The following is a 24,916-nucleotide window of genomic DNA, read 5'->3' on the forward strand; positions in this document are numbered from 1 at the left end:
GTTTCTTTTGAAATCTTTGGAAATAGCCTATGAATATACAACCAAACGTGTAAATATAAATGACAGAGTATCAGATATTCTGTTGTACATCTACACGTTGATTCTTTTCACTTATTATATACTGTGGCGTTCCTTTCCGTATCAGAATGCACAGAGCTGCCTCATTCTTTTGGTATCTGCAGGAGTTTCTACTGTATAGATGTACAGGATTCAACCAGCCTCTTATCGATGGACATAGAGGTTGTTGTGATCTTTTGCTATTATAAATCCTGCCGTAATGATAACCCATGTATATTTGTCATGTTACATGTGTGAGTACAGTTAAATTCCTACAATTAGAATGGCTGGGTCAGAGAGGATGTGCAATTCAAATTTAGTTCACAGACATGGCCAAATTATCCTTCAAGACAATGTCCATCTTTAGTGGATGTATCCCGGAGATAACAGAGCTTTTGTTGAAAACAACATACCAACTGGAGCCATAGCCACGAGATTGTCTGTCAGCTCCCCTCTTTCTGCTGCAGACTGGAGAACACCTTTTAGATCTCCTTTCCAAAGCATAAGCTGGTGAAATAACTCAGGGTGGCCGTTTTCCAAGTGACCTTTTCCTGTATGGAGGAGAGATAATGTTTGGAAGATGTTTCAGAAACATCTGTCTGCACTGAATTCTAGAAAAAGAAAGGCAGGAGAAAGAGAGGAACAAACTCCTAGAATATGTAGTCACTCGCTGATGGGCAAATTACCTCCCAGAGTGTTCACAGTGGGGCGAGAAGCCCACTCAGACACTTGTCCACTCACTCACTTTCACTCAGCCACTCACTCAGAGGGAATACTGTACGTTTAGGGTCCTGTGATAGTGCAAGAGGTATGTGTGAATACACAAATTGGGGAGCTCAAAACCTAGTTAGTTGTCATGTAAAACTATTAAGATGCCACAGGATAACAGCCATAAAAGAGATACATACAAAGCCTTAGGGAAGCGTAAGGATGGAGTGGGTTGTGTTGACTGGACTTGCCTCACCTTCAACCTCGATCATTCTGTACAGGGTGGCCCTGTCTGTGAAAAGCCCCAGGTGAATTCTTTCCTCAAGAGCAGCAGACACGTCCTCATTTAGCTCTGCTAATTCAAAAAGAAACAATCAGGTGAAATGCTTACACAGGTTAGTTTTCTGCCCGATTACTTCCGAATGTTAAGCCCAGAACACCAAGTTCAGACACCGAGAAAGAGTCCTGTCCTCATTTACCCTGATAGAGACCATGCAGGTTACAAAGGCAACAAAAATAGGAAAATACTTCCAGTCTGGTAAGCTTAGCCTTGGCCAATCCAATGAGACAATTAAGTTTATAGTTTGCTCAAAGAAAGATTTGGGCAGGGAATAAAAAGTAATGTAAAAGCCAACCCAAAATGTTAATAGGTACTTAAATGCAGTAAAAAGCAAAACAAAACTATCATGAAATGTCCTTTAATGTTCACTAGGATTTATATAAAAGGAATTCAATTTTCATTCTTTTTTTAAAAAACGTCAACTGAGTAATTTTTCAACAAGGGAAATAATATAAAACTCTATGGTTAGTTGTATAAGGTATAAGGAGTCATTACAAAGTTCCAAAAAAGAGGGCTATGTGGATAAAATATCTCTGGAGAGAGACAAGAAACTGGTAATAGTGTGGCCTTGGGGCAGAAATGGAAGAGTGGGTGTCAGGTGGGAGAGATATTTACTTTCTTTTTATACTGTTTGAATTTCATTTTATCATGTGCATCCCTTTTTAACATGTAAAATTCAAAATAAAAAAATATATAGTTGCTCCAGTATCAAAATAATGGGCATTATATGAGGGCTCTGAAAGATTAAAACCAAAAAATCTTCTGTAAACAAAAACTTCCATTAATTTTTTTGAAAGGAATTGACATAGTGTGTTTTCAATAAGCAAGTAATTTTTTTTCTACCTGAAGATACTGTTAATTCATGCTGAAGTATTTAAGCCATCATACCAATTCTAGCACAAAGACAGCTATAACAACTCGATTTATAAAAGCAGAGCATTACATCTCAGAGGCACTGAGGTGTTGACAGTGGGTCAGGATGGGGAGCTTGGCAGCAGAGTGTGGGAGAGGGAAGGCTGGCAAAGAATGTAGAATACAAACAATTTTGGACATTTGTTTGCTCATGCATTCAACAAAAAACAAGCACTTCTTGTGTGCCAGTTGCCAGAAGATTATGGATGGACCAAAGAAGTACAGTTTTGTACCTTTGGAGTGTTTCGCAGTTGCTAGTACCAGACAGTCCTGATGAAGCTCTTCTTTGGACCTGTGGTCCAGGCTCGTTATCAGTGGAAGTATGGAACGGGCTTTTCGCTTCTTGAGTAAGGCTTCTGAAAAGCAATACAAGTACAGACTGAAGAACAGCTAATCAGAAACACAAAACTGAATGCCCACTGTGGGAATGTGCCCTACTGGAGGGACACTGCTGGGCATAGAGAGTTCCCACTCTTACAAAGAAGCTTTCAAATTAAATTAGCTGGGGGCAGTGTTCACAATACACACACCTATCCCTGTGAGTACTTGTAAAGCAGTATCAACTGCAAAACAACACTTCATCAAGTACTAAAAAATGTTTAAAAAAGCACCACCCCAAATTGAGATGTAACCAAAATACAAATATTTAAAACTTAAAACACACACACACACACACACACTTCTGAGTTTTCAGTTGCATGTAACAATTGAGGATACTTTAACATAATGTTTTAATTATTAGATACCGACCTGGCTTTTCTTTAGGTGGCTCCTTTTTCAGTAACATGACTTTATTATTAACGGTGACTTTTGGCTGTTCAAAGCCTACGGAGACCGGAGGGCAGATAACTGGTTCTCTAGAAACTACATCATAGGGCAAAAAGAAAAAAGTTTGGATAAGAACAATGTAGAATGTCGTTCTTTTAAAAAATTAAGAACTATACCAGTTTTAATGATGTGATTTTGATCTATTACTCAAAGCATGAGATAAAATCCTTTGGAAAAGAAGCATGGGTCGTCTTTATTTATTTATTTACTTGGGGAACAGTGTGCTTCTCCAGGACCCATCAGTTCTAAGTTAAGTCGTTGTCCTTCAATCTAGTTGTGAAGGGCGCAGCTCAGCTCCAAGTCCAGTTAGTTGCCATTGTTCAATCTTAGTTGCAGGGGGTGCAGCCTACCATCCCTTGCGGGAGTCAAACTGACAACCTTGTGGTTGAGAGGACGCGCTCCAACCAACTGAGCCATCCGGCCGCCCGGGAGCTCAGTGGCAGCTTGTTGTCTTCATTCTAGTTGTGGAGAGCGAAGCTTGCTGGCCCTTGCTGGCCTTGCTGGGAATTGAACCGGCAACCCTGTTGCCCAGAGTTCATGCTCTAACCAACTGAGCCACTCGTCCGCCCTGTCTCCTCTTCTTACCTCACAACCTATGTTCCAGGTTTCCGTAAGTTTATCACTTATAACATTGACTAATTGATCTAAGGAAAAGTTACAAGCTTCTCACCTCCACAACTTTATACCATAGTTCCAGGAGTTCCCAAACTTTGCTCAGGTGACAAGTACTTTCTACATGTTTCTATGACAAAGTACTAGTTGCATATTTAATTAAACAAAGAACAGCCTTACTAATAGTAAAGATTGAGGGTATGTGATACGGAGTCACAATCCTGAGCATATACAACCATGAACTTAAAAACCCAAAAAACAAGCTGTGGATATACAGGGGTAAAGGATATTTTGTGCAGTCATTTTGTGATAAGGTATTTTGATGAGCCTAAAGAAATCCACTAGGGGTGGCCAGTTAGCTCAGTTGGTTAGAGCGCAGTACTCATAACCCCAAGGTTGCCGGTTCGATCCCCACATGGGCCACTGAGAGCTGTGCCCTCCACAACTAGATTGAAACAACTACTTGACTTGGTGCTGATGGGTCCTGGAAAAACACACTTAAAAAAGAAATTAAAAAAAAAAAAAAAAATCCATTAGGCTTTTTTGTCTTTACCTAAACTATAGGTCCAATAGCCACACCCCTTGAGATGGAGAGGAACAGGGATGACTCTGTACCACATATTTTGGCCACTTTAATTCTGTCACATCAAAATACTGTTTTAGAATTAGACAAGAGTCACTGCTTCTATTTATATCATTTGCTATTAAGTCATTCACTTTAACAAGTAACAAGCATCAGAGCTTTAAGGTAAATATATAAAAGAACGAAAGTGCTAATTTTATAGTGACATTTTTTTTCTCTTCAAACTAGAAATAGACTTCGTTATTAGAAATTAGTGACGGAACCTTGTAAAACAGTTTTGTGAGAAATCTGAGAACTGCCACAATAGCTTAGACTGGAAGAACCTAATCATCATTCATAAATGATTTCCATAGAAAAAAACCAGGTGCAAACCTAAGTAGGAAGGGTGAAAACTCGCAAGTTTCCAGAGTGGTGGTAGATTCTACTAGGTCACACATTTGTAAGGGACAGTGGTTTCTTTCCATGTATATGGATGGTAATGTCAAGTTGTTAAAACTTTCCCCATGTAAGTTTCTATGTACATATTCCCTAGCTTTGCTTTGTCCCACAGGCTTACCCTGCCCAGGCTGATAAGTTTTCTCTACAGAACTTCACTATTTCCATCCCAATCATCCACTAGATACTCTTTAATACTCTTTAATACTTAGAGGCTTAAAGAACCCTTAAAAACAAAACAAAACCTTGTCGTTTCCAAGGTCATTCCCAAAACACCACCACGCGTAAGTTCAGGAGTTGGGCCACCAGGTAAGTCAGAGACAGCAGTTTCTCACTGAGTAAGAACCTGCCTTAGTCCTGATCATGCCTATGTAGTCCTAGAGAGTTGGTGACACAGGACTCGGGCACATACCTGCTGAGGCGACACCACAGGGTAACTCTGGCCCCTGGGCTTCCTCCTCTCCCTCTTGGTCGGACACGCTGCCATTCTCAACAGGTCCTGCACTCTCCCTCATACTGTCTTCTTCGTTCCCATCATACAATTCCTGCTTTATGGGAGCTCTCGAGGTGGGCTTTTTCTTCTTTTTGAGTTTTGGCTTAGGCTGAGACAGCCTTTTTTTCTCTAATTCAATACTTTTCTTGCCTATAGGAATAGCAATAAAAAAAAGGGTAGACTAAAATATGCATTCTTGGTTAAAAGCACTCTAGGAGATAATCTCCAAACCCTCATTCCTCTCTTTTTAGATAGCTTCTTACCCTTTCCCTCCCTTCATAATGAATTTGTCGTTATCAAAATGTTAACCAAACAGAACCAAGCCCTTTTGGGATTTCATTAAATCATAAATACCATGCCCAGTTACCCCTGAATACTTTAGTGTATATCCTGCAAACAAGGACATTCTCCTACATCATCACAGCATAACCATTAACGTGAGGAAATTAAGAGATACATCACCATGTGTACTCCACACACTTCATTCAAGTTCTGTCATTTTTACCAAGAATGTCTCATAGCAAAAGGAATCACACATTACACTTGCTGATTGCCTCTCTAGTTTCCTTCAGCCTGGAACAGGCTCCATTTTCCTTTGAGTTCATGACTTGAAACTTTTGAAGATTACAGGACAGTTTTGCCAAATTTCCTCAACTGGGCCTGCCTGATGTTCTCTAGATTAGATTAAGGTTATGCATTTTTAGCTGGAATTCACAGAAGTGATGCTGTGTTCATTTCAGTGCAATGTGTGAGGCAGCACATAATTTCTGTTTTTTTCATTATTTGGTTTACTTTGATCACTTGATTAAAGGGGTATCTTGCAGGTTTCTCCCTGAAAAACTGTTTTTCCCTTTGTAATTACTAAGTATTTGCATCCATTAGTTTTAGTATCCATTGATGTTTCTTGACTAAAAATTGTGACTGTGATGATTGCTGAATGGTAATTTTCAAATTCCATCATTCGTTCTACACTTATTATTTGTCATTCTATCGTAAAAAAGAGCTTTTGCTTCTCCCCACTTATTTAGACATTCATTTATTTTTATCATTATGGACTCATGAATTCCTATTTTATGTTTTATTCCATTACTGTTACTTTTTAAGTCTTTATCCTTTGCTTTTTAAAGTCATCTTTATTGAGGTATAATTTAATACAATAAAATGTACCCACTTTTTAATACTTTGCTGAATTTTGACAGATGTGTAGTCACATAACCCACCACCAGATAAAAATAGAAACTATTTCCATTATCGAAATGTTCCTTCATGCCTCTGTAATAAGATGTGCCCCCTCCCCCAGGCAATCACGGCTTTGCTGTCACTGTAGTTTAGTTTTGCCTGTTTTAGAATTTCATATGTATAATTATATTTCATATTGTATATTAGAATTTTACAGTATGTAGTCTTTTGTGCTGTATTCTTTTGCTCAGCAAATTTTGTGTTTATCAGTAGTTACTTTCTTTTTATTGCTGAGTACAATTCTGCTGCATACCACAGTTTATTTACCAGCTGACCGATATTTGTGTTGTTTCCAGTTTGTGGCAATTCCAGATAAAGCTGCTGTGAGCATTCTTTTACAAGTATTTATATGAATATATCCTTTCATTTCTTTGGGTACATTTCTAGTTGTTTAACATATTGTCTAGTTATCTAGCTGTTTATGGTGGTAGGCAAGTCTGGTACCTGTTAATCTTTCATAGCCAGAAATAGAATTCTCCTGTTAATTATTTTCAAGTACAAATTGTCCTAGATTTGGTTAGTGGAGCCCCTTCAAACAAGCTTTTTTGTCCCTTTGATATAGCTCAGTTCTTTGAACACTTCCTTTCTTTATGGTATGATGTTCTAGGCTCATCTTGTATCTTTCCTGTCCCAACCTAGAATTAGCCATTTTCCCCAGAAGCCTGGTTGGTCCCTTTTAACAGAAAATGGTATTTGGAAATCAAGATCTGGGGGCCAGTATACTTGTTACTAATTGGGTGTTGTCCTCAGGCCCCTCATAGCCGCCTTCCTTAGGGAGGCTCCAAACCCTTGCCACAGGGTCGCGGCCACCCTGCAGGAATGTCTTCTTTGCTTGACTCTGGTCAGCTCAGTTACTGTGGAAGGAAGAGAGGGAAGTAGGCAAGCACTGACCCTGAGGAGGCCGAGAATGTTCCTGCATGGAAGTGAGCCATCTGTACACACAGAAGTCATCTGCCCCTGAGTAGATGCAGTCTGGATCCAAAGGGGACCACACCACACAAAGGAGTCGACCTCGATGTCCTCGGAAATTGCATAGAGGCTCTTCCCGGAGAGTATCCCACACCTAAAACCAAAAGGCACATGAGAGAATAGACACTTTCTGGTTATTCTACTGTGTAGGGGTACAAGTTAAACCTTTTTTTTTTAAACTGTTGTGCACTTATTGCCTCTTGTGATTTAAAGTTTTTTTCTCAGGAGTTCTATTTCAGAGAATGCTGTTTCCTCTGGGGTTGATTTGGAGGGAACTAGTGGTGCCCTGTGGGTTTCACTGTCCTGAACCAGGGCCGTAGGTTAATTTTTTGCTGGGGATTCTGATACCATGAAGAGAATTCTAACTCAGCCCACCTCTGCATGTGTGGTGCGGACTTGGGGTTGTAACTTCTCACAGGTGAGACTTTTGTCCCCAAGTACCTGGGCAAGTGATCAATTTCCTTGCTGTTTCCCAAATTATACCAGTCCCTGTTTCACAGAAGTCAGCCCTTGCTGGCTCTTAGCTTTGTGCAGGTAGCTTAATTACAACTCATCATTTGAGACAGACATCCACCACAGATGTTAGTCCCCCAGTTCCTAAGGTCTGTTCTGGTTCTGATGCCCGAAACTCCTACCTCATAGTTCTGGCTTGGCATCTCATCTTTATTTTTCAGAACTCGGAGATTTCTGACTTACCTACTTTTAAAAAATTGTTTTTATGATTTATTAGACTCCATTTCTGTGTTTGAAGAGGAATGAGTACTTTTCACATCAATTTGTAAGTCCATCAGACTGACAGTCAGAATGAAATCTTAAAAAGTATTAGAATTTAGCTAGTTCCTATTACTGTATTTTGCCATGTATACTGTGCTCCTAAGTTTTTGGCCCAAACGTTCAGGGGGAAAAAATATTTTGTTTTAATTTTTTAATTCAAATTTTTATTTGTTTATATTTAGGTACTTGTTTTGTGTGTTGTAAAGGAATTTTAGCATTTATTTTTAACATATTATGGTACAAGAAATTTTATGTAATAAATAATTACAAACACAAGAGAGACAGGTACAAGAAATTTTATGTAGCGGTAACAAATTTACAATATTTACCATCATAGAAGGCCAAGAACTCTTTGTCATTATAAATTTGTCGTAAGTTCAACAAAACCGATTATCGTATTCCAGGGTATTATTTTGCATATGGATATCGTTATTGAGTTTAGAATTAAGCTTTTAACTCATAAGCATAAATAAAAGAATTAAAAACATTTATATAGATATGGAATTAATACCACCCATGTATAATGCGCATCCATATTTTCCCCTCATAAATTTGGGCAAAAAAGTACACATTATACACAGCAAAATACGGTACTGCTTTCCTTTTCATCTAAATAAAAAACCCCAATCTTAGCTTGCCAAGGGCCCAGGTATGTGAAATAAAATTAAAATGCCTTCTAGAGCTTAGAAAATCCCTTTCTGTAGAAGGTAAGTATACAACTGGGGGAAAAGAGGAAAGAGTTAGAGTACATAGTGAAGAACCCTCAGAATCAGATGTCGTCGTACCTGAGCTGTGCCATCATAGGAAGCAGAGACCAGCCGTCCATCATGATGTGGGCTCCACGCCAGACTGGTGATCTTGGCTGTGTGCCCTGAGAGGGTCCTGTAGGGCTCTGTGATGGTCACTGGGGATTCAGGGTTGCTCTCTAAAAGACAAGGGGAGAATGAGGACCACAGAACCTACTCACAGGACTGTAAGAACTGGATGCAGTCAACATGGGAGTAAGATGTATGTTGTGTGTGGAAAACACTTAAACACGGTGGGAAGGGGATATAAACTGGAACAACCTTTTTGGAGAGCCACTTAGCAATAACCATTCTAAAAAAACATGCAGCAAACTAGTAACACTGGTTATTACTGAGGGATGAGATATAGGAAGAACTTCACTTTCTAACTTAACATTTTTCGTCATGTTTGAAATATTTGTCTTATTTTTAGTAAGAGGAATATATTACTTTACTTTTGAAAGCAGGAAAAAATAACATTTATTTTAATACCGAAAAGAAAGTAAAAAGGGACAAAGATTGGAATGGAAAGTAACTGAACACGTGCTAGTCCCCCAGTGTGGAAGGCACCAAAGTTACCTATGACAGTCTTTAGGTTGTGCACATAAATGACTGCATTGTTGGACCCAGAGGCCATCAGATAGCTCAGCTCTGGCTGGCTGCCATGCTCATGATGCCAGCTAATGGCATTCACAAGCTTGTGATGCTGCTGGATGGTACAGATCAGTTTCAAGTTGGGAACCTGAAGTATTTCTATTGATCTGGAATAAGAAACAAAGACAAGAAAGATGGATCATCAATTTACAGTCCAATGCAAACAGGAATCTTCTTCCTTCCATCCGTCAAGGAAAGGTGAAATGGACTAGGATAACCCTATCTATCACTGCAAAGGCTACTTTCTTATAAAGAACCAGGTACAAAAGGTTCTCTCTCAAACGAGTATATTCAGCTTTAAAAAAAAAAATCACACCCATCTCTGGAAAGTTGTGTTCATCGGGCTCTTGTAATAGATGGTGCTGAGGAGAAGCTAAAAGAATTAGTGAACCAATGGCTGAATGTAGACTATGCTACTGTGATCAGAATTGGAAGAGGGCATGGTGAGGACTAAAGAGGACTTCTCCCTAGGCTTACTTTAAAAAATTATAGGGAGACTTAGGCTGTTCAGTGCAGGACATGAGCATTACTGAACATAAAACAGGAGGCAAATACTTTCTTTGGAATGAAAACATCCAACTTCTTTTGTAGTTCTCAGATGCAGAGAGCTCCTGAATCATTTACAGATAACCAAGGATAAATCAGAATATCAAAGACAACTAGGCTTCCCCAACTAACATTACAGATGGCATTAGCCAGCTTGTGATCAAATAGATGTGCAATTACAAAGTTGTTTTTTTAAAGAAACAAACACATACCCATCTTCATTGCCAAGAGCTATGATTTTGCCATCTGCTTTCCAGCTGATCTCTGTGTGTACAGGCAATTTGTACTAGAAAGCAAAACAAACCAATCTTGACTAAAAACATGGTTTCTCTCTGTACGTATGTTACATTACAAATCAATGACAGCGTGAGAAAAAAAATCCCTAGAGTTTGAAAATGTTCTAATTATACAACAGCCATTCTTGTAAATAATACATATAATTAACCAAAGAGTTACTAAGAGCAGGTATTCTAATTATAATTTCCTAATTGGGACAAAGAGAGGCCAGTAAATACTAAATGTCTACAATGTCTAACCTTGTGCAATGAACTGCATTAAAAAGATTTTTATCCCACAATAAAGAATGAAACATATCTGTTGGTTTTGACAACATAGGGTCATGGTCTCCTTAGCAAAAACCATACACTCTGCCCTCGTTTTCTTCCTATCCCTTCTGTTTCATTTCCAGATTCTTTTTCCCCCCCCCTAACTCTATATATTGGTGTTCTCCAAGGCTGCCTCCTGGGCCCTCTTCTTTTCTTGTCTCTTTAAACCACCTTATACATGCCCACAGCTTCTTCAGCAACCATTCATGTGAAGGGTTCCAAATTTCTATTTCCAGCCCAAACTCCTTGTGGGAGCTTCTGATCTATACATTCAACTGCCATAAAAACTGAAAGCTTATTAGAAACAGGAATTTTGTCTCTTTTATTCATTGCTGAATGTTAATGTTCAGGTAACATTTAAGACAATGAAGTACAATAGTCAATAAAAATAATTCAATTTATAGCTAAATGTTATTTTCATGCTAGCCAGACAAAAATTATGAGCAATAATAAAAAATGCTCATTCTAAAGAGGAAGGACATTTCAACATTTATGGTTGTACTTCAGAAGACAGCTCTAGCATACAGATATATTGATAGGAGGGTAAAGCAAATGTGATTAAATGTAGGCATCTAGGCCAAGGAATTATTTGTATTATTTTTTGCAGCTTTTGTGGAAATCTGTAATTATTTTACTAAATTTTTTTTTTTTTTTTTAAATGACACTTCTGTTTTGAGCAAAATACCTTGCAGCTGCACTTGGACACCATATAATGTTATTTTTAACCAAGGCCTCAATGGCTGGCCCGAATACGATGCTTTATATCCAAGAGCTGGAAGTTTATAATAAATCAGCATTGCAATTGAGACAGAACATTTTCTTTTTTGGTTAAGTTCCTTGCTTTACTCAAGGATCAAGACTTCTAAGATATGTGTTATAACTTACAAATTCACTGAGTTTGTAAAGAACATCTAAGAAATCTGACTGAGCACAACGGATATGTCTAATAACAGCATTTATGATGCAAGATGGGAAATGAAGAAGATCCAGAGATCCAGAGGAGACTACAGACCACAAGTACTCACTCTGATGGAATTGGTGTCCCTGATGAGTTTGTTGATGTCAAAGGCCTCTCCGCTCAGCTTCCAGGGGTTATGCTGTAAGACAGTCCCTTCCCCTCCACAGCTGTATAAAGTGAGGGAAGGTCTGTCTCCTTCTCCTATGTGAGAGAAGAAAAGAAAGCTTATTAGTTTTTTTGTTTTGTTTTTTTAAGCAAATGGCAATTGGTTTATTAGATCAATCTACTGATCAAAGTATGTTCTCACATGTGGACAAATTTTGCAAATATGTTTAGTTTACATAAATTAAGGATAACATTTTTCAGATTTAAAAAGAAGATGAATGTTTTGCACTTCACCAGCTTAACTATTTGTTGCTATAGTATGACCATATCATACTGTCAGTTGTTTTGAAAGAATTATATTAATACATTGGAATAAAGTCACCATTCTTTGCATCTGAACACAGTTGCTGGAAGAAGTAAAAAAGGGTATGCTAATTCTACGTTACTATTTATAATGCAACATATTTGTCTTTAACATTCTTCTGCCATTGAAAACAGTAAGAGTGCCAAAGCTGGAATCAAAACATATTCTCAAAGTTTTTGAGAAGTTACCTTTCCCTCCAGAAATAAGTATTTTATATTCTTTGAACATTTAAATATACAGAGCTGCATGACTTCCTTTGACTAAATATAAGGAATTGTCCTCAAAGCAGTGATTTCTTTAGTGTTACAGCAATTCTTTTGTTGATTTTTAAGAAGGAAACTGGTTCTGGTGGTTCTCTGTAAAGGCAAGTTTTACCTTTCACCGCTGTTAGAACTAGGGCTGGCACAAACCAAGGATAAACGAACATTTGTTGAATGAATGAATGAACTATAATTGCAGTGCTGCTGGAGTTCTTAATTTATACCGTCCTCTCTATGTAATGCAATTACTATGGAAATTTAAAGATGTTTCAGTATAGAAGGGTAAGAAATGTTTACCAAAGGTTTTTGCTAAACACACTCATTTAAAAGATATTCTGAAAGAGCTATCACTTTAGGAGTAAGGGAAAGACAAGGCGGAGGGGCTAGAAGAGGGAAAGGGTCCAGACTACAATCAAAGACAAAAAGAGATCATTTGAGAAATTCTTAGTTTTAGAGTTTAGGGAGGCTTATTATGGGTGAATGGTTTCCAACTTATCACTCACCACGATTGCCCTCATGGACCCCAGGGGACATAGCAGCCTGCATAAACAGTCACTGCACTAGAATATTTATGACTTGAATATCCTAGGATTAAACTGAAAGAAAGAATTCTCTCACATTTGTTAGAGAATGGCTCAGACACTTACCAAGTGACATGGGGGGTACTGGTGGCCCCCAGGCTAAACTGTACACAGTCTTCTTATGATATGTGCTGGAAATCTGTGGAGGTCTTGGGGAAAGGGGAATTACAAACAGATTAAAAAAAAAAGGCACAGTGGAAAACAGAGCGTTTTCTAAAAGGTCTCTATTGTAAAGTTAGTTGCTGATACTAGAGAAAAACAATAGTAACCTTCTCCAAATAGCTTGAGTATAAAGAAGCAAGCACTTAAATAACATAACATGTAAGGATATCTACTAACAAAATGAATAAGCCCCAAACACGCTTTACCTTTGCCCTCCTCTCCCCCCCTCACTCCTCTTGCCAGTTAGACATCATTTTTCCCATCTCTCCCTGAATTGCCTATACTTTACTTAAATGTCAAATATTCTAATATTACTGTAGCTCTATAGCAGTGTAAAGGCTATCCCACCTAGAGAAAAACAGAAGACAGAAGATGCAAACTGTTCGGCTCAGAACTAAGGTTCCTGCTAAGCACGTATTATCATCATGCAAATGGATCTACCTCCTACTCAAGTAAAAGACAAGAAGTGATTTTAGGTTTACCCTGTCATTAACATCACATTCTTAAACTAAGATGAAATTTTAGAGTAAGTAGATTTTCAAGTTTTTGATTCTTCTTTTTTCTTTTTTTTTAAAGAAACCTTGGTCTCCGGTATTTTTAAGGTGGTTGTGGTGATTAATGATATGTGATGTGTCAGTAAAAGGCAGCGTGGTTATTACCTTTAGTGTATAGTAGTTCTTTGTATCACTTTAGAATCCCAGGATTCCAGAACCTATGACTGAACTAGCTGTTGACTTACTTCCACGTCTCTGACATATTTATTGCTATCATTCTAGACCGTAACCCCAAATTCCTTGGGCTAAAAGAAACCGAATAAGCCGTTTAGACTAAATGCTCAACAATGTGTACAGCAACATACTTCCTTCTACTACATACCTTTTCTAGTGTTAGTCTGACTATTCAGCGTATAATAACCAGAAGATACTAATGTTAGTGCTTCCCATAGGTCAGATGGGCTGAACCACCAAGACCTGAAAAACTTTTTTGAAAATAAAATTCTGAGTTCTAAGCCTCAGTCTCAGAGCCAGAATCTTAAAAGCTGTTTCCCAGGCCAGTTCTGATGCAAATCCAGGTTCATGAACTCAAAATTAACTCCATCACTGACGTTATGGTCAGTGGCGTAAACAAGTCACTGTTTCTCTTACTTGCTGGAATAGGTGTCATACAATCCCACTTTCCCGTCATCAGTTCCAAAAGCCAAGCAGCCTTCCTTGGTTGGGTGCCAGCACAGCTACAGAAAATACGAGGAAAGGGGCAGATTGGTAAGGGAATCCTTAGATTCACATGGAAAACTTTCTTGCTCTTGGTGTCTTCTAATTTTAAAAGTAACATATTCTCATTAAGAATTTGAAAGAAGTATTGAAAACAACATAAAAGTTACCTGGATTCTCAGCATCTAAAACACCCCAATGCCAACATTGTACCTTCCAGACATGTTTTGTGAATAAACAAAAATAGACCATTGAAAAAAACAAAAATAGGTTCTAACATTGAAGTGTGGATGATACACCATTGAGTGGGGATAAAAGATTCCAGAACAACTTAGAAAATATGACTCTATTGATAATTAACAAAATTTGGAAAGATACACCACAAATTATCATCAGTGGTTCTCTGGATTACGGAAGTGGGGGAATAGAGTGCAGGATACAGTAGGAAAAAGTCTTTTTTTGCTTTCTACAATTATGTACTATTTAGTTTTCTTTTTAAAGCACAAACATTTATTGCTTTTATACTAAATGGCCACACAGAGGTCTCACTTTGGAGAAAAACAAAAAAAAGTTACACATATTTTTTTGTAATCTGCATTCCGTATTTTATAATTTGCATTCTTCATGAATCATTAACATCTTTCCACATCAAGTAAAGGTCTGCATTGTCATTTTTAATAGCTTGATATCATTCCAATATGTTGTTATGTTATAACTTAATGTATCTTTCATGAATGCACATCCGGATGATTTCTATAATAATTTCTTACTATTAGAAAACATGGTGATTTAAACGAAGCTTTAATTTTAAATTCTGAATTTAGAGATACTGGATTTGGTTAAAGAGGGTCCTTCTGTTTTCCTGTGTCAAACTCAGAGATACTCTTGAATAATCTTTGATTCCCTATAGAATTCATTTAAGTGAAAAGGTATTCTCCAAAAGAGAACGACTCATTTGAAAAAAAGTTCATAGCAGGTGCAAACAAATCTCTCTTACCGCTGTAACCTTGGACTTGACACCCTGCCAAAAATTTTTCACATCATAGCTGTTCTTTATGGAGATTGTATTCCACACGCGGATCATGCCATCCCCAGCGCCTATGGCCAAACAGCCTGTGTCCACAGGAGAGAAGGCCAAACTATAGGCGAAGCCACCAAGGGAAGGCAGGGTCCAGCAGCACTCCAGGGTGGCCATGTCCCAACATTTTACCTGAAAAGATGAAGGATTAGGGCCTAAATATAAAAAAGATCAGAGAAACAGGAAAAAGAACATTTCAAATAGGATGGACTCAAAGAGTGAGTAAGGATAATGTAATTTAACTACTCTAGTAGGAATTAGAAAAAGCATCTCTCAGAAAGAAAAAAAAAATCAGTCATAAATTGTAGCACTCCAAGGGATCTTAGAATACATTTATTCCCAGAGATGTCAAGTAAATTCTGGATCATACAATTACTAAACCAGAACCCAGGCCTCCCATTCACAACTTCAGTGGCCTTTCCACTCTGTTGTATTTAGAGCACTGGTGACTTAAGCAAACTGAAGTAAAAATGAAGATGGCCTCAGGTCAGTGGAAAAATCAGAGCTGCTATCTCAAAACGCAAAATACCTTACACCAAGGGGAAGAGGAGTGCTAAGTTTTCAATCGTCACTTGTTTAACAGAAGGACTTGGGAGAAAATGTCTATCAAATGAGCCTAGCTTAACTGCAAAACAGTAAGGTCATAGACTTAAATAAAGCCAATTCTCTCTTAGAGAGATTTCACCAAGAGCAGATGATTTTGCTACCTAAGCTATAAACAAGGACATTTTATTTTTTTATTTTTTTATTTTTTTTAATTTTTATTTATTTATTTATTTTTTTAATTAGTTTCAGGGACAAGGACATTTTAATGCCAAAGCATGTTTTCCCATGGACACATCTCCTCTTCTTTATCATACCTGCTTTAACAAAAAGCCATCTTGGTGGTTCCTCACTTTTCCCCTACCCCTCTGCTGTTAATGTATTTAGTGCCAATCAGTAACAGGAACTCTGAAATTGGAACTGGGAGCAAGGTAGGGTGTGAGAACTGGTTTGAAAAAGCCCTCTAATTCATGTACGTCCTAAATCACTGCTCTTCAAAGCTGAACGCAAAACAAGCCATTCTTACATCTCTGTCCATTGATGTGGAAAGCAGCAGCTGTTTGTCATCCTCGGTTTGCAACGGACATAAATTAAATACAATTCTTGAATGATTTTGCCCTTCCGATGAAGCACTAAAGAGAGTATATTTCCGTCTCCAAGACTGAGTTAGATCCCACAGCAGCAGTTCACCTCTGTGAAGGAGAAAAAGGCATTAGTTCTCTTTCACAGGCAACCTGAAAACAAGTGATTCTGGGCCAGAGAATATGGGCTCTCCGTTGCAAAGTACTTTCTGTTCATTGTCCTTTTAAGGAGAGAAAAACTGTGTATTCTGAAATATGCACAAAATAACTGGAAGCTCACACAAAAAACAAGGAGTCACTGCCTATGGGGAAGAGATGCAAGTAACTTGAGGAATCAGAAGGGCACTTTATTATATCTTTCGTTTTTTTGGAGCAGGTGAATGTGCTGGACTACCTTTCGAACAGATTTTCCTAACAGCTTTTATTAGAAAATGCCACCACATTTGTGTAGCCCTAAAGGCTTTAAGACATAATATATCTTTTGGGGGGGGGGGCAGCAGGGGGAGTTAGGACCATGACCAACATTTTGGTGGGATTTTCTGCTTTACCTGTTATTACTTCATTTAAAAGCAGAGGCCTTGTCTGTTAAATTCACGTATCTCAAGTAACTAGAAGCTGGTGCTCAATCAATTTTGTTTCATGAATGACTCTATTCATCCTAAGAAACAGGAAATACTGTAACCTCCTCTTTTTTACATGGGAAGTAATTAAAGCTCAGAAAAGGGAAGGGTCTTGCTCATGAACACATAGCAGGTAAGTCACGGACTGATTCTGAACTTTCGTTCTGCCTGACTTCAGAGTCCACACTCTTAACCACCGGGCTATACTTATCCCATCTTTCTGTTTATTAGACAGCACAGGTATTTGTCCCATCACTTTTCCATTACAAATGGCCCATCATAATGTAAGCCCCAGCCATTACTTTCTCCATTTTTCGTGTCTAGGAAAAGAAGCCTAGGAATTAATTCTGAGGCTACAGGGGAAAATAAAATATGTCAGAGAGCATGACCAAAAAAAAAACCTTACCCAAAAGAGCTAGATACCAGCTGTGTTGGCTGATCCTTGGGCCAGTGGAGTGTCAACCAGAGGCGTTCTTTAACAGTTGGATCTATACCCCCTCCTCTTCTCTTCAGAAAGGGCAATTTCAAAATCATCACCCCTGCAGATTAAAAGACAGTCCATGGGTACTCAAGATAGTAAAACTACATGCATGACGTCATTAGCAGTTCACAATAGAGTAGTCCCCTTTATCCAGTCAACCACGGTCCAAAAATATTACATGGAAAATTCCAGAAGTAGACAATTCATACATTTTAAACTGTACACTATTCTGAGTATTATGATGAAATCTTGCGCTGTCCTGCTCTGCCCATCCATCCGGGACATGAATCATCCCTTTATCGAATGTATCCATACTGTTTATGTTAAACGCCCGTTAGTCACTTAGTAGCCGTCTACATTATCAGATAGACTCTCATGGTTTCCCAGTGCTTATGTACAAGTGACCCCGATTTTACTTAATAATGGCTCCAAAGCCATTCATATAATTTGTATTATGGTATATTGTTATAAAAAAATTGTTCTATTATTGTTGTTGTTAATCTCTTACTGTGCCTAATTTATAAATTAAACTTTACCATAGGTATATATGTATAGGAAAAAACATAGTATCGTATATAGGGTTTGGTACTATCTGCTCTTTCAAGCATCCACTGGGGCTCTTGGAACATATCCCCCTCGGTCAAGCAGGGACTACTGTACAGTTGTGGTTTAAAAGTTTGTTAGTTATGGTTACTTAGAATTTAGACCTTGTTTTCTCATGGTACATTATTATGCATAGTGGTTATACTAGTCTAGCTAATTTAAGCTAAACAAGCTTTTATAGGCTCTCTTGGCAACTTAAACACAGTAAGAATATAGTTTGGGAAAATGAGTTTCCAACTAGAATTGAGTACCCAGATGGTAACACAACCCAAGATTCTCTAAAGTTGGAAGGACAGAGGGTGGAATTCCTTCTGTTTGGCAAGAAATCCAACAAAGAGGACAAACTTGGCAGTCAACCTGTTGCGGGAAGTTAAGTCCCTCTACCCCTGACACACGACTAATAAGCTGTTCTTAAACCCTATTGTGTGTCAGAACCACTGGTGGAACTTTGAAAAATACACATGCCAGAGCCCGACTCCCAGAGATTCTGCTTCAGTAAATCTGAAGACCATTGTCAGTAAGGTTAGAGGTTATCCTTCTGGAGGGATTCTTAGCCTGGTGGTGTTCCCACTTGGGTGTATCAGCCAAAGTATGTCCAAAAGCCACCCACAAACATTAAAAAAATTCTGTTTTCCCAAATTATACTACTAGCTACCAATGACTAAGCCCTAACTTGCTTTAACATGCACCAATGCATTTGGACAAAGATGACAAAACTTTTGTGGTTTTAAATAAAGTAGAGGAAGAAGACTGCTATAGAGAGAAAGACTTGATTTTTACTGTACAGGTAACATCCACTCTGCCTAGTTTCTTTCTCTTAAGGTAAAAATTCTGCTCAAAGAGATGCTTCAGAAAGCTGAATGACTGAGGGTGTCTGCAATTTAGATAAACGGAGCTTTCAGATTTAAACATGAACTTCTATATTGGGTGTGTATTATTTATTCTGCATTTGTGCATTAAAAGCTCCAGCTCGAGCGATCTTTTCCATTCCTCTGATCCAGGCCTAGCCAAGTTCCAGTATTTCCAGTCTCACGACAAACATCTTCTCCTCCATGCCAAACAGTGACCCTTCTGTGAATGTATCAGAAACCCTCATCTCCAACCCAAAAGACAGATGTTAAAAGCACAGAGAGTTCTAGCCCAGGCAAAGCTGGGGAAACAGGTTTCTGAATAGAAAAGTAAAGAACTGTTTTCTGACAGATGACACTCTCTCAGTCCAAGACAGAATAAAAAACCTTCTGCCTCTACCAGATCCATATAGGTTATATTGCAAAAGAAATATCAAACCTCAATCTTACCTCTGCCTCGAGAGCAGCTCCAAATTCGAATGGTCTGATCTTTGCTTCCTGTGGCTAAGTAGCAGCCTTTTGTTACTGGACTTTGTGCTATAACTTTCCCATTGGGAATTTCAGGTTCTTCTAGGATAGAGATGGAATTTTGTTTTAATTTGCATGAAACAGGCAGGTATCAAAGAAAAATTAGTTTGCAAGGGTTCCCAAAACTTAGCTATCACTTTCATAGATCTGATCTGTAAAACCTGAAATTTTAAATATAATTCAAATTATACAATTCCACCCATGCGTCCTTTAGCTCTAAAGAGTACAGAATTCTCCCTTAAATGATCTCTACCTGAATTTTCCTCTTGATTTATGGATAAACAGTCTTCACCAGGCAGAGGACACCAGGCTATGGAGTGGATCTCATCATCGTGGCCTCGAAGCCTGTGAATAACTTCTCCTTTCTTACTGATGTCAATTATAACCACTATGCCATCCTTGTAGCTGAAAAACAAGAGTCAGAAAACATTTCGTTTTCTACTAAACATTTTGGCTTGGGAATTATTGTGCACTTCTAAAAGTTAAGTACATTGGGGGTTGGGGAGAAGGGAAGAAGAAATAATTTTGTCCTTTTTCTAAAGTGTTCATTTCATGCTTCCTGGTTTTTTAAAAAACCCTCTCCTTCACAATCAATTCTTGTAACAGTCATACTGAACATGTTGCCTGGCACAAAACTTAAAAACAGTGGAGCATGTGTGCTTGAGTTCTACATCCTTACAGGGGCCTAACAATTCCTCTAATTAGAGATGAATAATCCTAATACACCCAGAAAACTCCTTCTCACAAGGGATCCTACTTTTCTAACTATAAACTTCACAAACGCTGCAGAGCTCTCAATTCTACATCTGGATATTCCAAGGCTGTCATTTTTTGAATTCAGAAGAAACTGAGAAATTCGACTAGGTTTTTTTTAAAAAAAGTGATGAAATATTTCAGACTACCCAGCCCACGAAAAAAAAAAATCAATACAGTTGAACTCCTCTGCATATACAGCCCACCCTAACCAAACCTCTGTACCTCTCATTCCCAGAGGGAAATTGCTATTTGTGAATTTTGTATTACATCATTCCTAGCCTTCTCAATATATATTCCTAAAGGAGATACATAATTATTTTGTATATTTTAAACTTCATATAAATGATATCATCCAGTCCTTTTTTCTGCATCTTGCTTTCTTCACTCGTAACTAACTCTAGTTCCGGGTCAGCCATTTATACTGTTGTATAGTACTCCATTGTATGAATACACCTCAAGTTTCTTTATTCATTTTCTTTTCGAAGGACTTCCATTTTTCAGCTAGTACAAACAAAAATGCTGCTATTAATGTTCTTCTACACATCTAAGACAATTTCAGATTTGTTGCCCAGTAATGGAACTGCCAGTACATGAGATACACATATCTTTGCTTCACTTAAAAGTGCAAAAGTACTCTCCGAAGTGGGTGTACCTATTTATATTTCCTACATACTAGATAATTTTACAGGGAAAAATACCATTACACTTTTATTTTTCTCATTAAATTTTTTTTTCTCATTACAGCTTTATTTAAAAAATGAAATCACAGAATTTATCCATCTTTGAAGACATGGACTTTGAAAACCACCAAGTTATGTAACCTCATAGTCATATGATCAAGTCTTTAAGGAATAATCACCGTTTTGAAGATCCTTGGAAAACAAATCATTCTGATTCAACCCCACGTCTGACTGTGCCGTTCCCTCTACCTGGAAGACTCTTCTCTTCTTGTGATTTCCTGCTTGTCTTTTAAGGTCAGTTTGATTTAACCTTCTCTGACCCCTGCCTACCACCCTTTCTGCTTCCTCTCTAGTATCCCAGCTGCAACAATGCTCCCACTTCACAGAGACTGTTCAGTCTCAGCTGTTGTACTTGTGATCTGGATCCAGTCCCTTCTTGACTTCTCAACATTGCTCCTATATTTATCACGATTTGTCCCTGCATCAAGATCTCCCCCTTCTGTCTCATTTCCATCAGTATAAAAACATGCCCTTGTTATCTTCTGTTTACCACTCCCTTGACCCCATTACTTCCTCTGGCTTTATGTCAATGCATATATTTACAACCGTGTGAAAGCGTGGTCTCCATGTGTATCTTTACTACCACACCCCCAGTCTCTTGAATCCACTCCAGTCAGACTTTTTCTTCTAACACTCTAGTGTTTATCCAGTTTTCAAACCAGACGAAATGGACATGTTTGGGAGAGAAATGGAGTGGTGAGAGAAAGCAGGAGGCCCACTCAGGCAGCTCGTGTGAAATAACCTTGGTGACCAATGAGGAGTCAAATCCCAATGCCAGACCACCTTCCCAATCTAGAGGGATAGCGAGAAACAGAGGGACAGAGCGGAGTCATCTGACTCTCTGGTAGTAAATGTTACATCCAAAGGCAAGTACAGAGGGAGAAACAGTTAAAAGAAGATAATTCCTACATTTGGAGATTGACTGGAGAAATCAAATGTGAAGAATGAGAAAACTATAGTATTGTGGAAACCAAGGAAACAAAAACTGAGACTGGGAGAGGTGGTAAGGACTTGGAGGTCACAGGAATAAATGATACCAAGGGCTCAGGGGGAGTGGTTAACACCTGTAAATGGTTTCCTTTGAGGAATAAAGGGACGGGGGAAGGTAAAGCAAATGCAAAACACAATCAGAAGCAAAAATAAGTTATCAATACAGATGGTATAGTACTTACCCAATAGCTACTAAATCTTCATGATGAGGTGAGCAAGTAAGACAGAAAATTGTTCTGGGCTCTATGAAGAGGTACTGGCTGTCATTTCTGTTAAACCAGTAACAGAAAACGACTCCTTTTTCATCTCCAGATATTATTAAGTCCTTTACTCGAGGAGACCAATGCAATGCTGATATTGTATGCTTCAAAACAAAACCAACATAGAGTCATTTAAAATAATTTCTTCCTTTAATAGTTTAATGTAAAGTTCTTACTAAGATTAAGTGACTCTTTTCCTTTCCCACATTCTCTAAAAAGGCAGGTATACAAAGTAATCATCTGGTTTAGAAACAAGTTTCATTCACTCATTTATAGTTTATATCCGGAGTCTTTTTCATATTTTAGACCTGTGGGCCACATTGTCTGTTACAACTCAACTCAACTCTGTGGATATAGTCAATACTTAATGTGTGAACAATACTTAAATGGATGACTGTGGCTGTATTATAGTAAAAGTTTCAAAAAAAACAAAACAGGCAGCAGTGCAATTAGTTCGCTGACCTTTGGTTTATGTGTATCTCCTTCCTAAAAAGTTTCTTACAATGTAGAGCTTCGTATCTAATTAATGAACACAATTACAAAAGTTATCTTGCACAGGTGAGCTAGTGAAACTATACTTGAAGCAAAAGAACTCTCAGCACAGATATGTAATAACAGTAAGCCACGGTACCTGATGGAGTGCATGTTCTGTCACCACTGTTTTTGTCTCGACATCCCAGATTTTCACAGTCCCATCATCGGAGCTGCTGGCACAGAGGTTGTGTTGACCCGGGTGAAGAGAAAACGTGAAGCCAGAGACCCTTTCGGTGTGTCCCACCAACTCCCCTATGACTTCAAGCAAAATTAGACTTCAGATTAAAGTGCTACCTTCGATTTCTGGCAGAACCACACTGTTGTTAGATGATGCGTGGGACCTCACTTGTCCCCTGGTGTAACCAAAACATCCAGAAACCTCAAGTACTGGTGCTGGCTCTGCCACATGACTTCAGCTGAGTTATTTTATCCCCTTGAGCCTGTCTTCTCAACTGTAAAATGTTGTTGATACCCCTTGATGTGCCTAGTTCACAGGCTGAGGAGCAGCTCAAATGAAGAAATGTGATTCTTACTTAGATCTGGCCGAGGTGGTTTGGACTAGAATAACTATCTGGCCTGCCATATCCCAAGGAATAATCAAAATCTAGTTTGGAGCCTGAAAGCATCTGGTTCAACTCATTCATCTAAAAGAAACAAGTATCAAATATTTGCAGGATCTTGCTTAGGGCTTGGAGCTGTAAGCAGCTCCTAACCCCAGGAAGGCTCCTAGGGGGCCTGCCCGCACTGGGTGGGAGAGGGAGGCTACAAATGTTATAAGTGCCTGGGTCTAGACCTGGATAACTTTTCAGTAAGCGAGCAGTCCCACGTGAGAGCGCCGGGAGGTGGGACCGCTCATCCACAGCGTGGTGTAGCTCAGTATTGGGAGATCAGGACAGGACTCAGCTTAGGGATTGTGAGCAAACCTTTCTCCCTGCTTGGGCCTCAGTTTCCCCATCTGTACGGAGGTATGGCTGAAGACACCCATCGGCTCCTCCGGGGAACACAAGAAGTGCAGGAAAGGCGGGGAACAGGGGTAGTGAGTTACCTCGAAACGAGGGCGTCCCAGGGATCGCGCCTGCGCCCGGGCCCACGCGGACAAGGAAGATTGAGGTCCGCGCCGCGAACCCGAAAAGGCCCCCGGGCACAGCATCGCTGCATCGGGCGCAGTACCAGTTAGGGGAGGGTGGCAGCGTGCGCGGCTCCTGTCCCATGATCACGGGCTACCAGGGATGATGAGGGAAAGAGCCGCTAGGACAGACCGTTCACCGCCCCACGCCGTAACTGGGAAGGGGGCGGGGTTATCTTGGAGCCCCGCCTCCCCGGGACCGCTGCTACGGCGCGCACAGAGGCCCAGGCCGCACCACGCGCTCCGCCCGCCGCCGTGGAGCTTGGAAGGGCGGGCTCGCGTTCTGGGCGTTTTGCCTCCCAACCTCGCCCGCGGCAGGACGGTCTGATGCTGCCTGAGCCTAGCCCTGGGCTTAGGCATTCTCGCCTCCTACAGCCAAGGCACTTAATTAAGGAATTAGACTGGTGGAATCACCTCGCACCGCGGGTTTTTTCTTTGGACCTGTTCAACTACTGTCTCATCAGTAGTTGAACACTGTGTGCTCGGGCACTTTGCTAGTTCTGGAGATGCTTTAAAGATACCTACAAGATGCCAATTAACAAAAATGTAAAAGTTCGAATCAGAAGTCAAAAAGGAAAGAGTTCGTGCAACTGGGTGGAAATGCAGGCTCTGGGTTCTTTTGCAGAATAGAGTGACTTGATTTGACTAGATGCCTACTTAAGTGCTGTGGAGGCAAAAGAATGGAAGTGTCCTTCCAACTCAAACATGACAAAAGGCTCAGACTTCTGCACTTACACTGTCTTACGCCTGTATTGCTTGTTTGCACTGGGTATCTGGCACTCCCACATATGTAGCAAACGAAACCTGAGAGCTCTAATATATAATAGAAAGGTCAGACATATATTTGGATATGGGTAGAACCACTAATTTTGGAGCCTTCCATCTAGATCGGCTGCTACTTAGTTTTGCCAGTTGTTATCTAAGAAACTAATCTATTCTAAATCTGCTTTTTCATTTGAAGAGGATGATAATCCATGACTTGTTGGACTGCTGGGAGGAATACTTGAGATTTAGTGAAATGCTTGCTGGACATATGGTAGCAAGTGC

At 39.2% G+C, this 24,916-nt stretch overlaps 2 protein-coding genes across 5 annotated transcripts in view; one reads left to right on the top strand and one right to left on the bottom strand.

Annotated features, from left to right (window-relative positions):
* The window catches only part of CNOT8 (CCR4-NOT transcription complex subunit 8), a 48,271-nt gene extending 27,078 nt beyond the window's left edge, over positions 1-21,193 (top strand). Inside the window, exon 7 of the mRNA XM_074313827.2 lies at positions 20,964-21,193. Within this exon, the coding sequence (XP_074169928.1) occupies positions 20,964-21,005 (42 nt within the window). The 3' untranslated portion in view covers positions 21,006-21,193. The remainder of the gene's footprint in view (positions 1-20,963) is intronic.
* GEMIN5 (gem nuclear organelle associated protein 5) overlaps positions 1-24,050 on the bottom strand; it is a 34,100-nt gene extending 10,050 nt beyond the window's left edge. The window contains exons 1-20 of one of the 4 annotated variants that reach the window (XM_074313824.2): positions 23,789-24,050; positions 22,841-23,001; positions 22,132-22,313; positions 19,717-19,868; positions 19,386-19,502; positions 17,410-17,542; positions 16,329-16,494; positions 15,179-15,391; positions 14,116-14,201; positions 12,875-12,957; positions 11,566-11,699; positions 10,148-10,221; positions 9,315-9,496; positions 8,736-8,875; positions 7,099-7,270; positions 4,888-5,118; positions 2,768-2,881; positions 2,251-2,373; positions 1,022-1,117; positions 471-608 (exon numbers count right to left, since the gene is read on the bottom strand). In XM_074313824.2, coding sequence (XP_074169925.2) covers positions 471-608; positions 1,022-1,117; positions 2,251-2,373; positions 2,768-2,881; positions 4,888-5,118; positions 7,099-7,270; positions 8,736-8,875; positions 9,315-9,496; positions 10,148-10,221; positions 11,566-11,699; positions 12,875-12,957; positions 14,116-14,201; positions 15,179-15,391; positions 16,329-16,494; positions 17,410-17,542; positions 19,386-19,502; positions 19,717-19,868; positions 22,132-22,313; positions 22,841-23,001; positions 23,789-23,954 — 2,863 coding nt within the window. In that variant the 5' untranslated portion in view covers positions 23,955-24,050. Of the gene's footprint in view, positions 1-470; positions 609-1,021; positions 1,121-2,250; positions 2,374-2,767; positions 2,882-4,887; positions 5,119-7,098; positions 7,271-8,735; positions 8,876-9,314; positions 9,497-10,147; positions 10,222-11,565; positions 11,700-12,874; positions 12,958-14,115; positions 14,202-15,178; positions 15,392-16,328; positions 16,495-17,409; positions 17,543-19,385; positions 19,506-19,716; positions 19,869-22,131; positions 22,314-22,840; positions 23,002-23,788 lie in introns of all 4 variants that reach the window. The other 3 variants (XM_074313823.2, XM_019750409.3, XM_019750408.3) reach the window with 3 other exon arrangements.
* Positions 24,051-24,916: the final 866 nt, after the last annotated feature.

The sequence above is a fragment of the Rhinolophus sinicus genome, chromosome 5 (genome assembly GCF_057876585.1).
Source record: "Rhinolophus sinicus isolate RSI-liver-muscle chromosome 5, RSI-T2T, whole genome shotgun sequence".
In the NCBI taxonomy this organism is placed as follows: domain Eukaryota; kingdom Metazoa; phylum Chordata; class Mammalia; order Chiroptera; family Rhinolophidae; genus Rhinolophus; species Rhinolophus sinicus.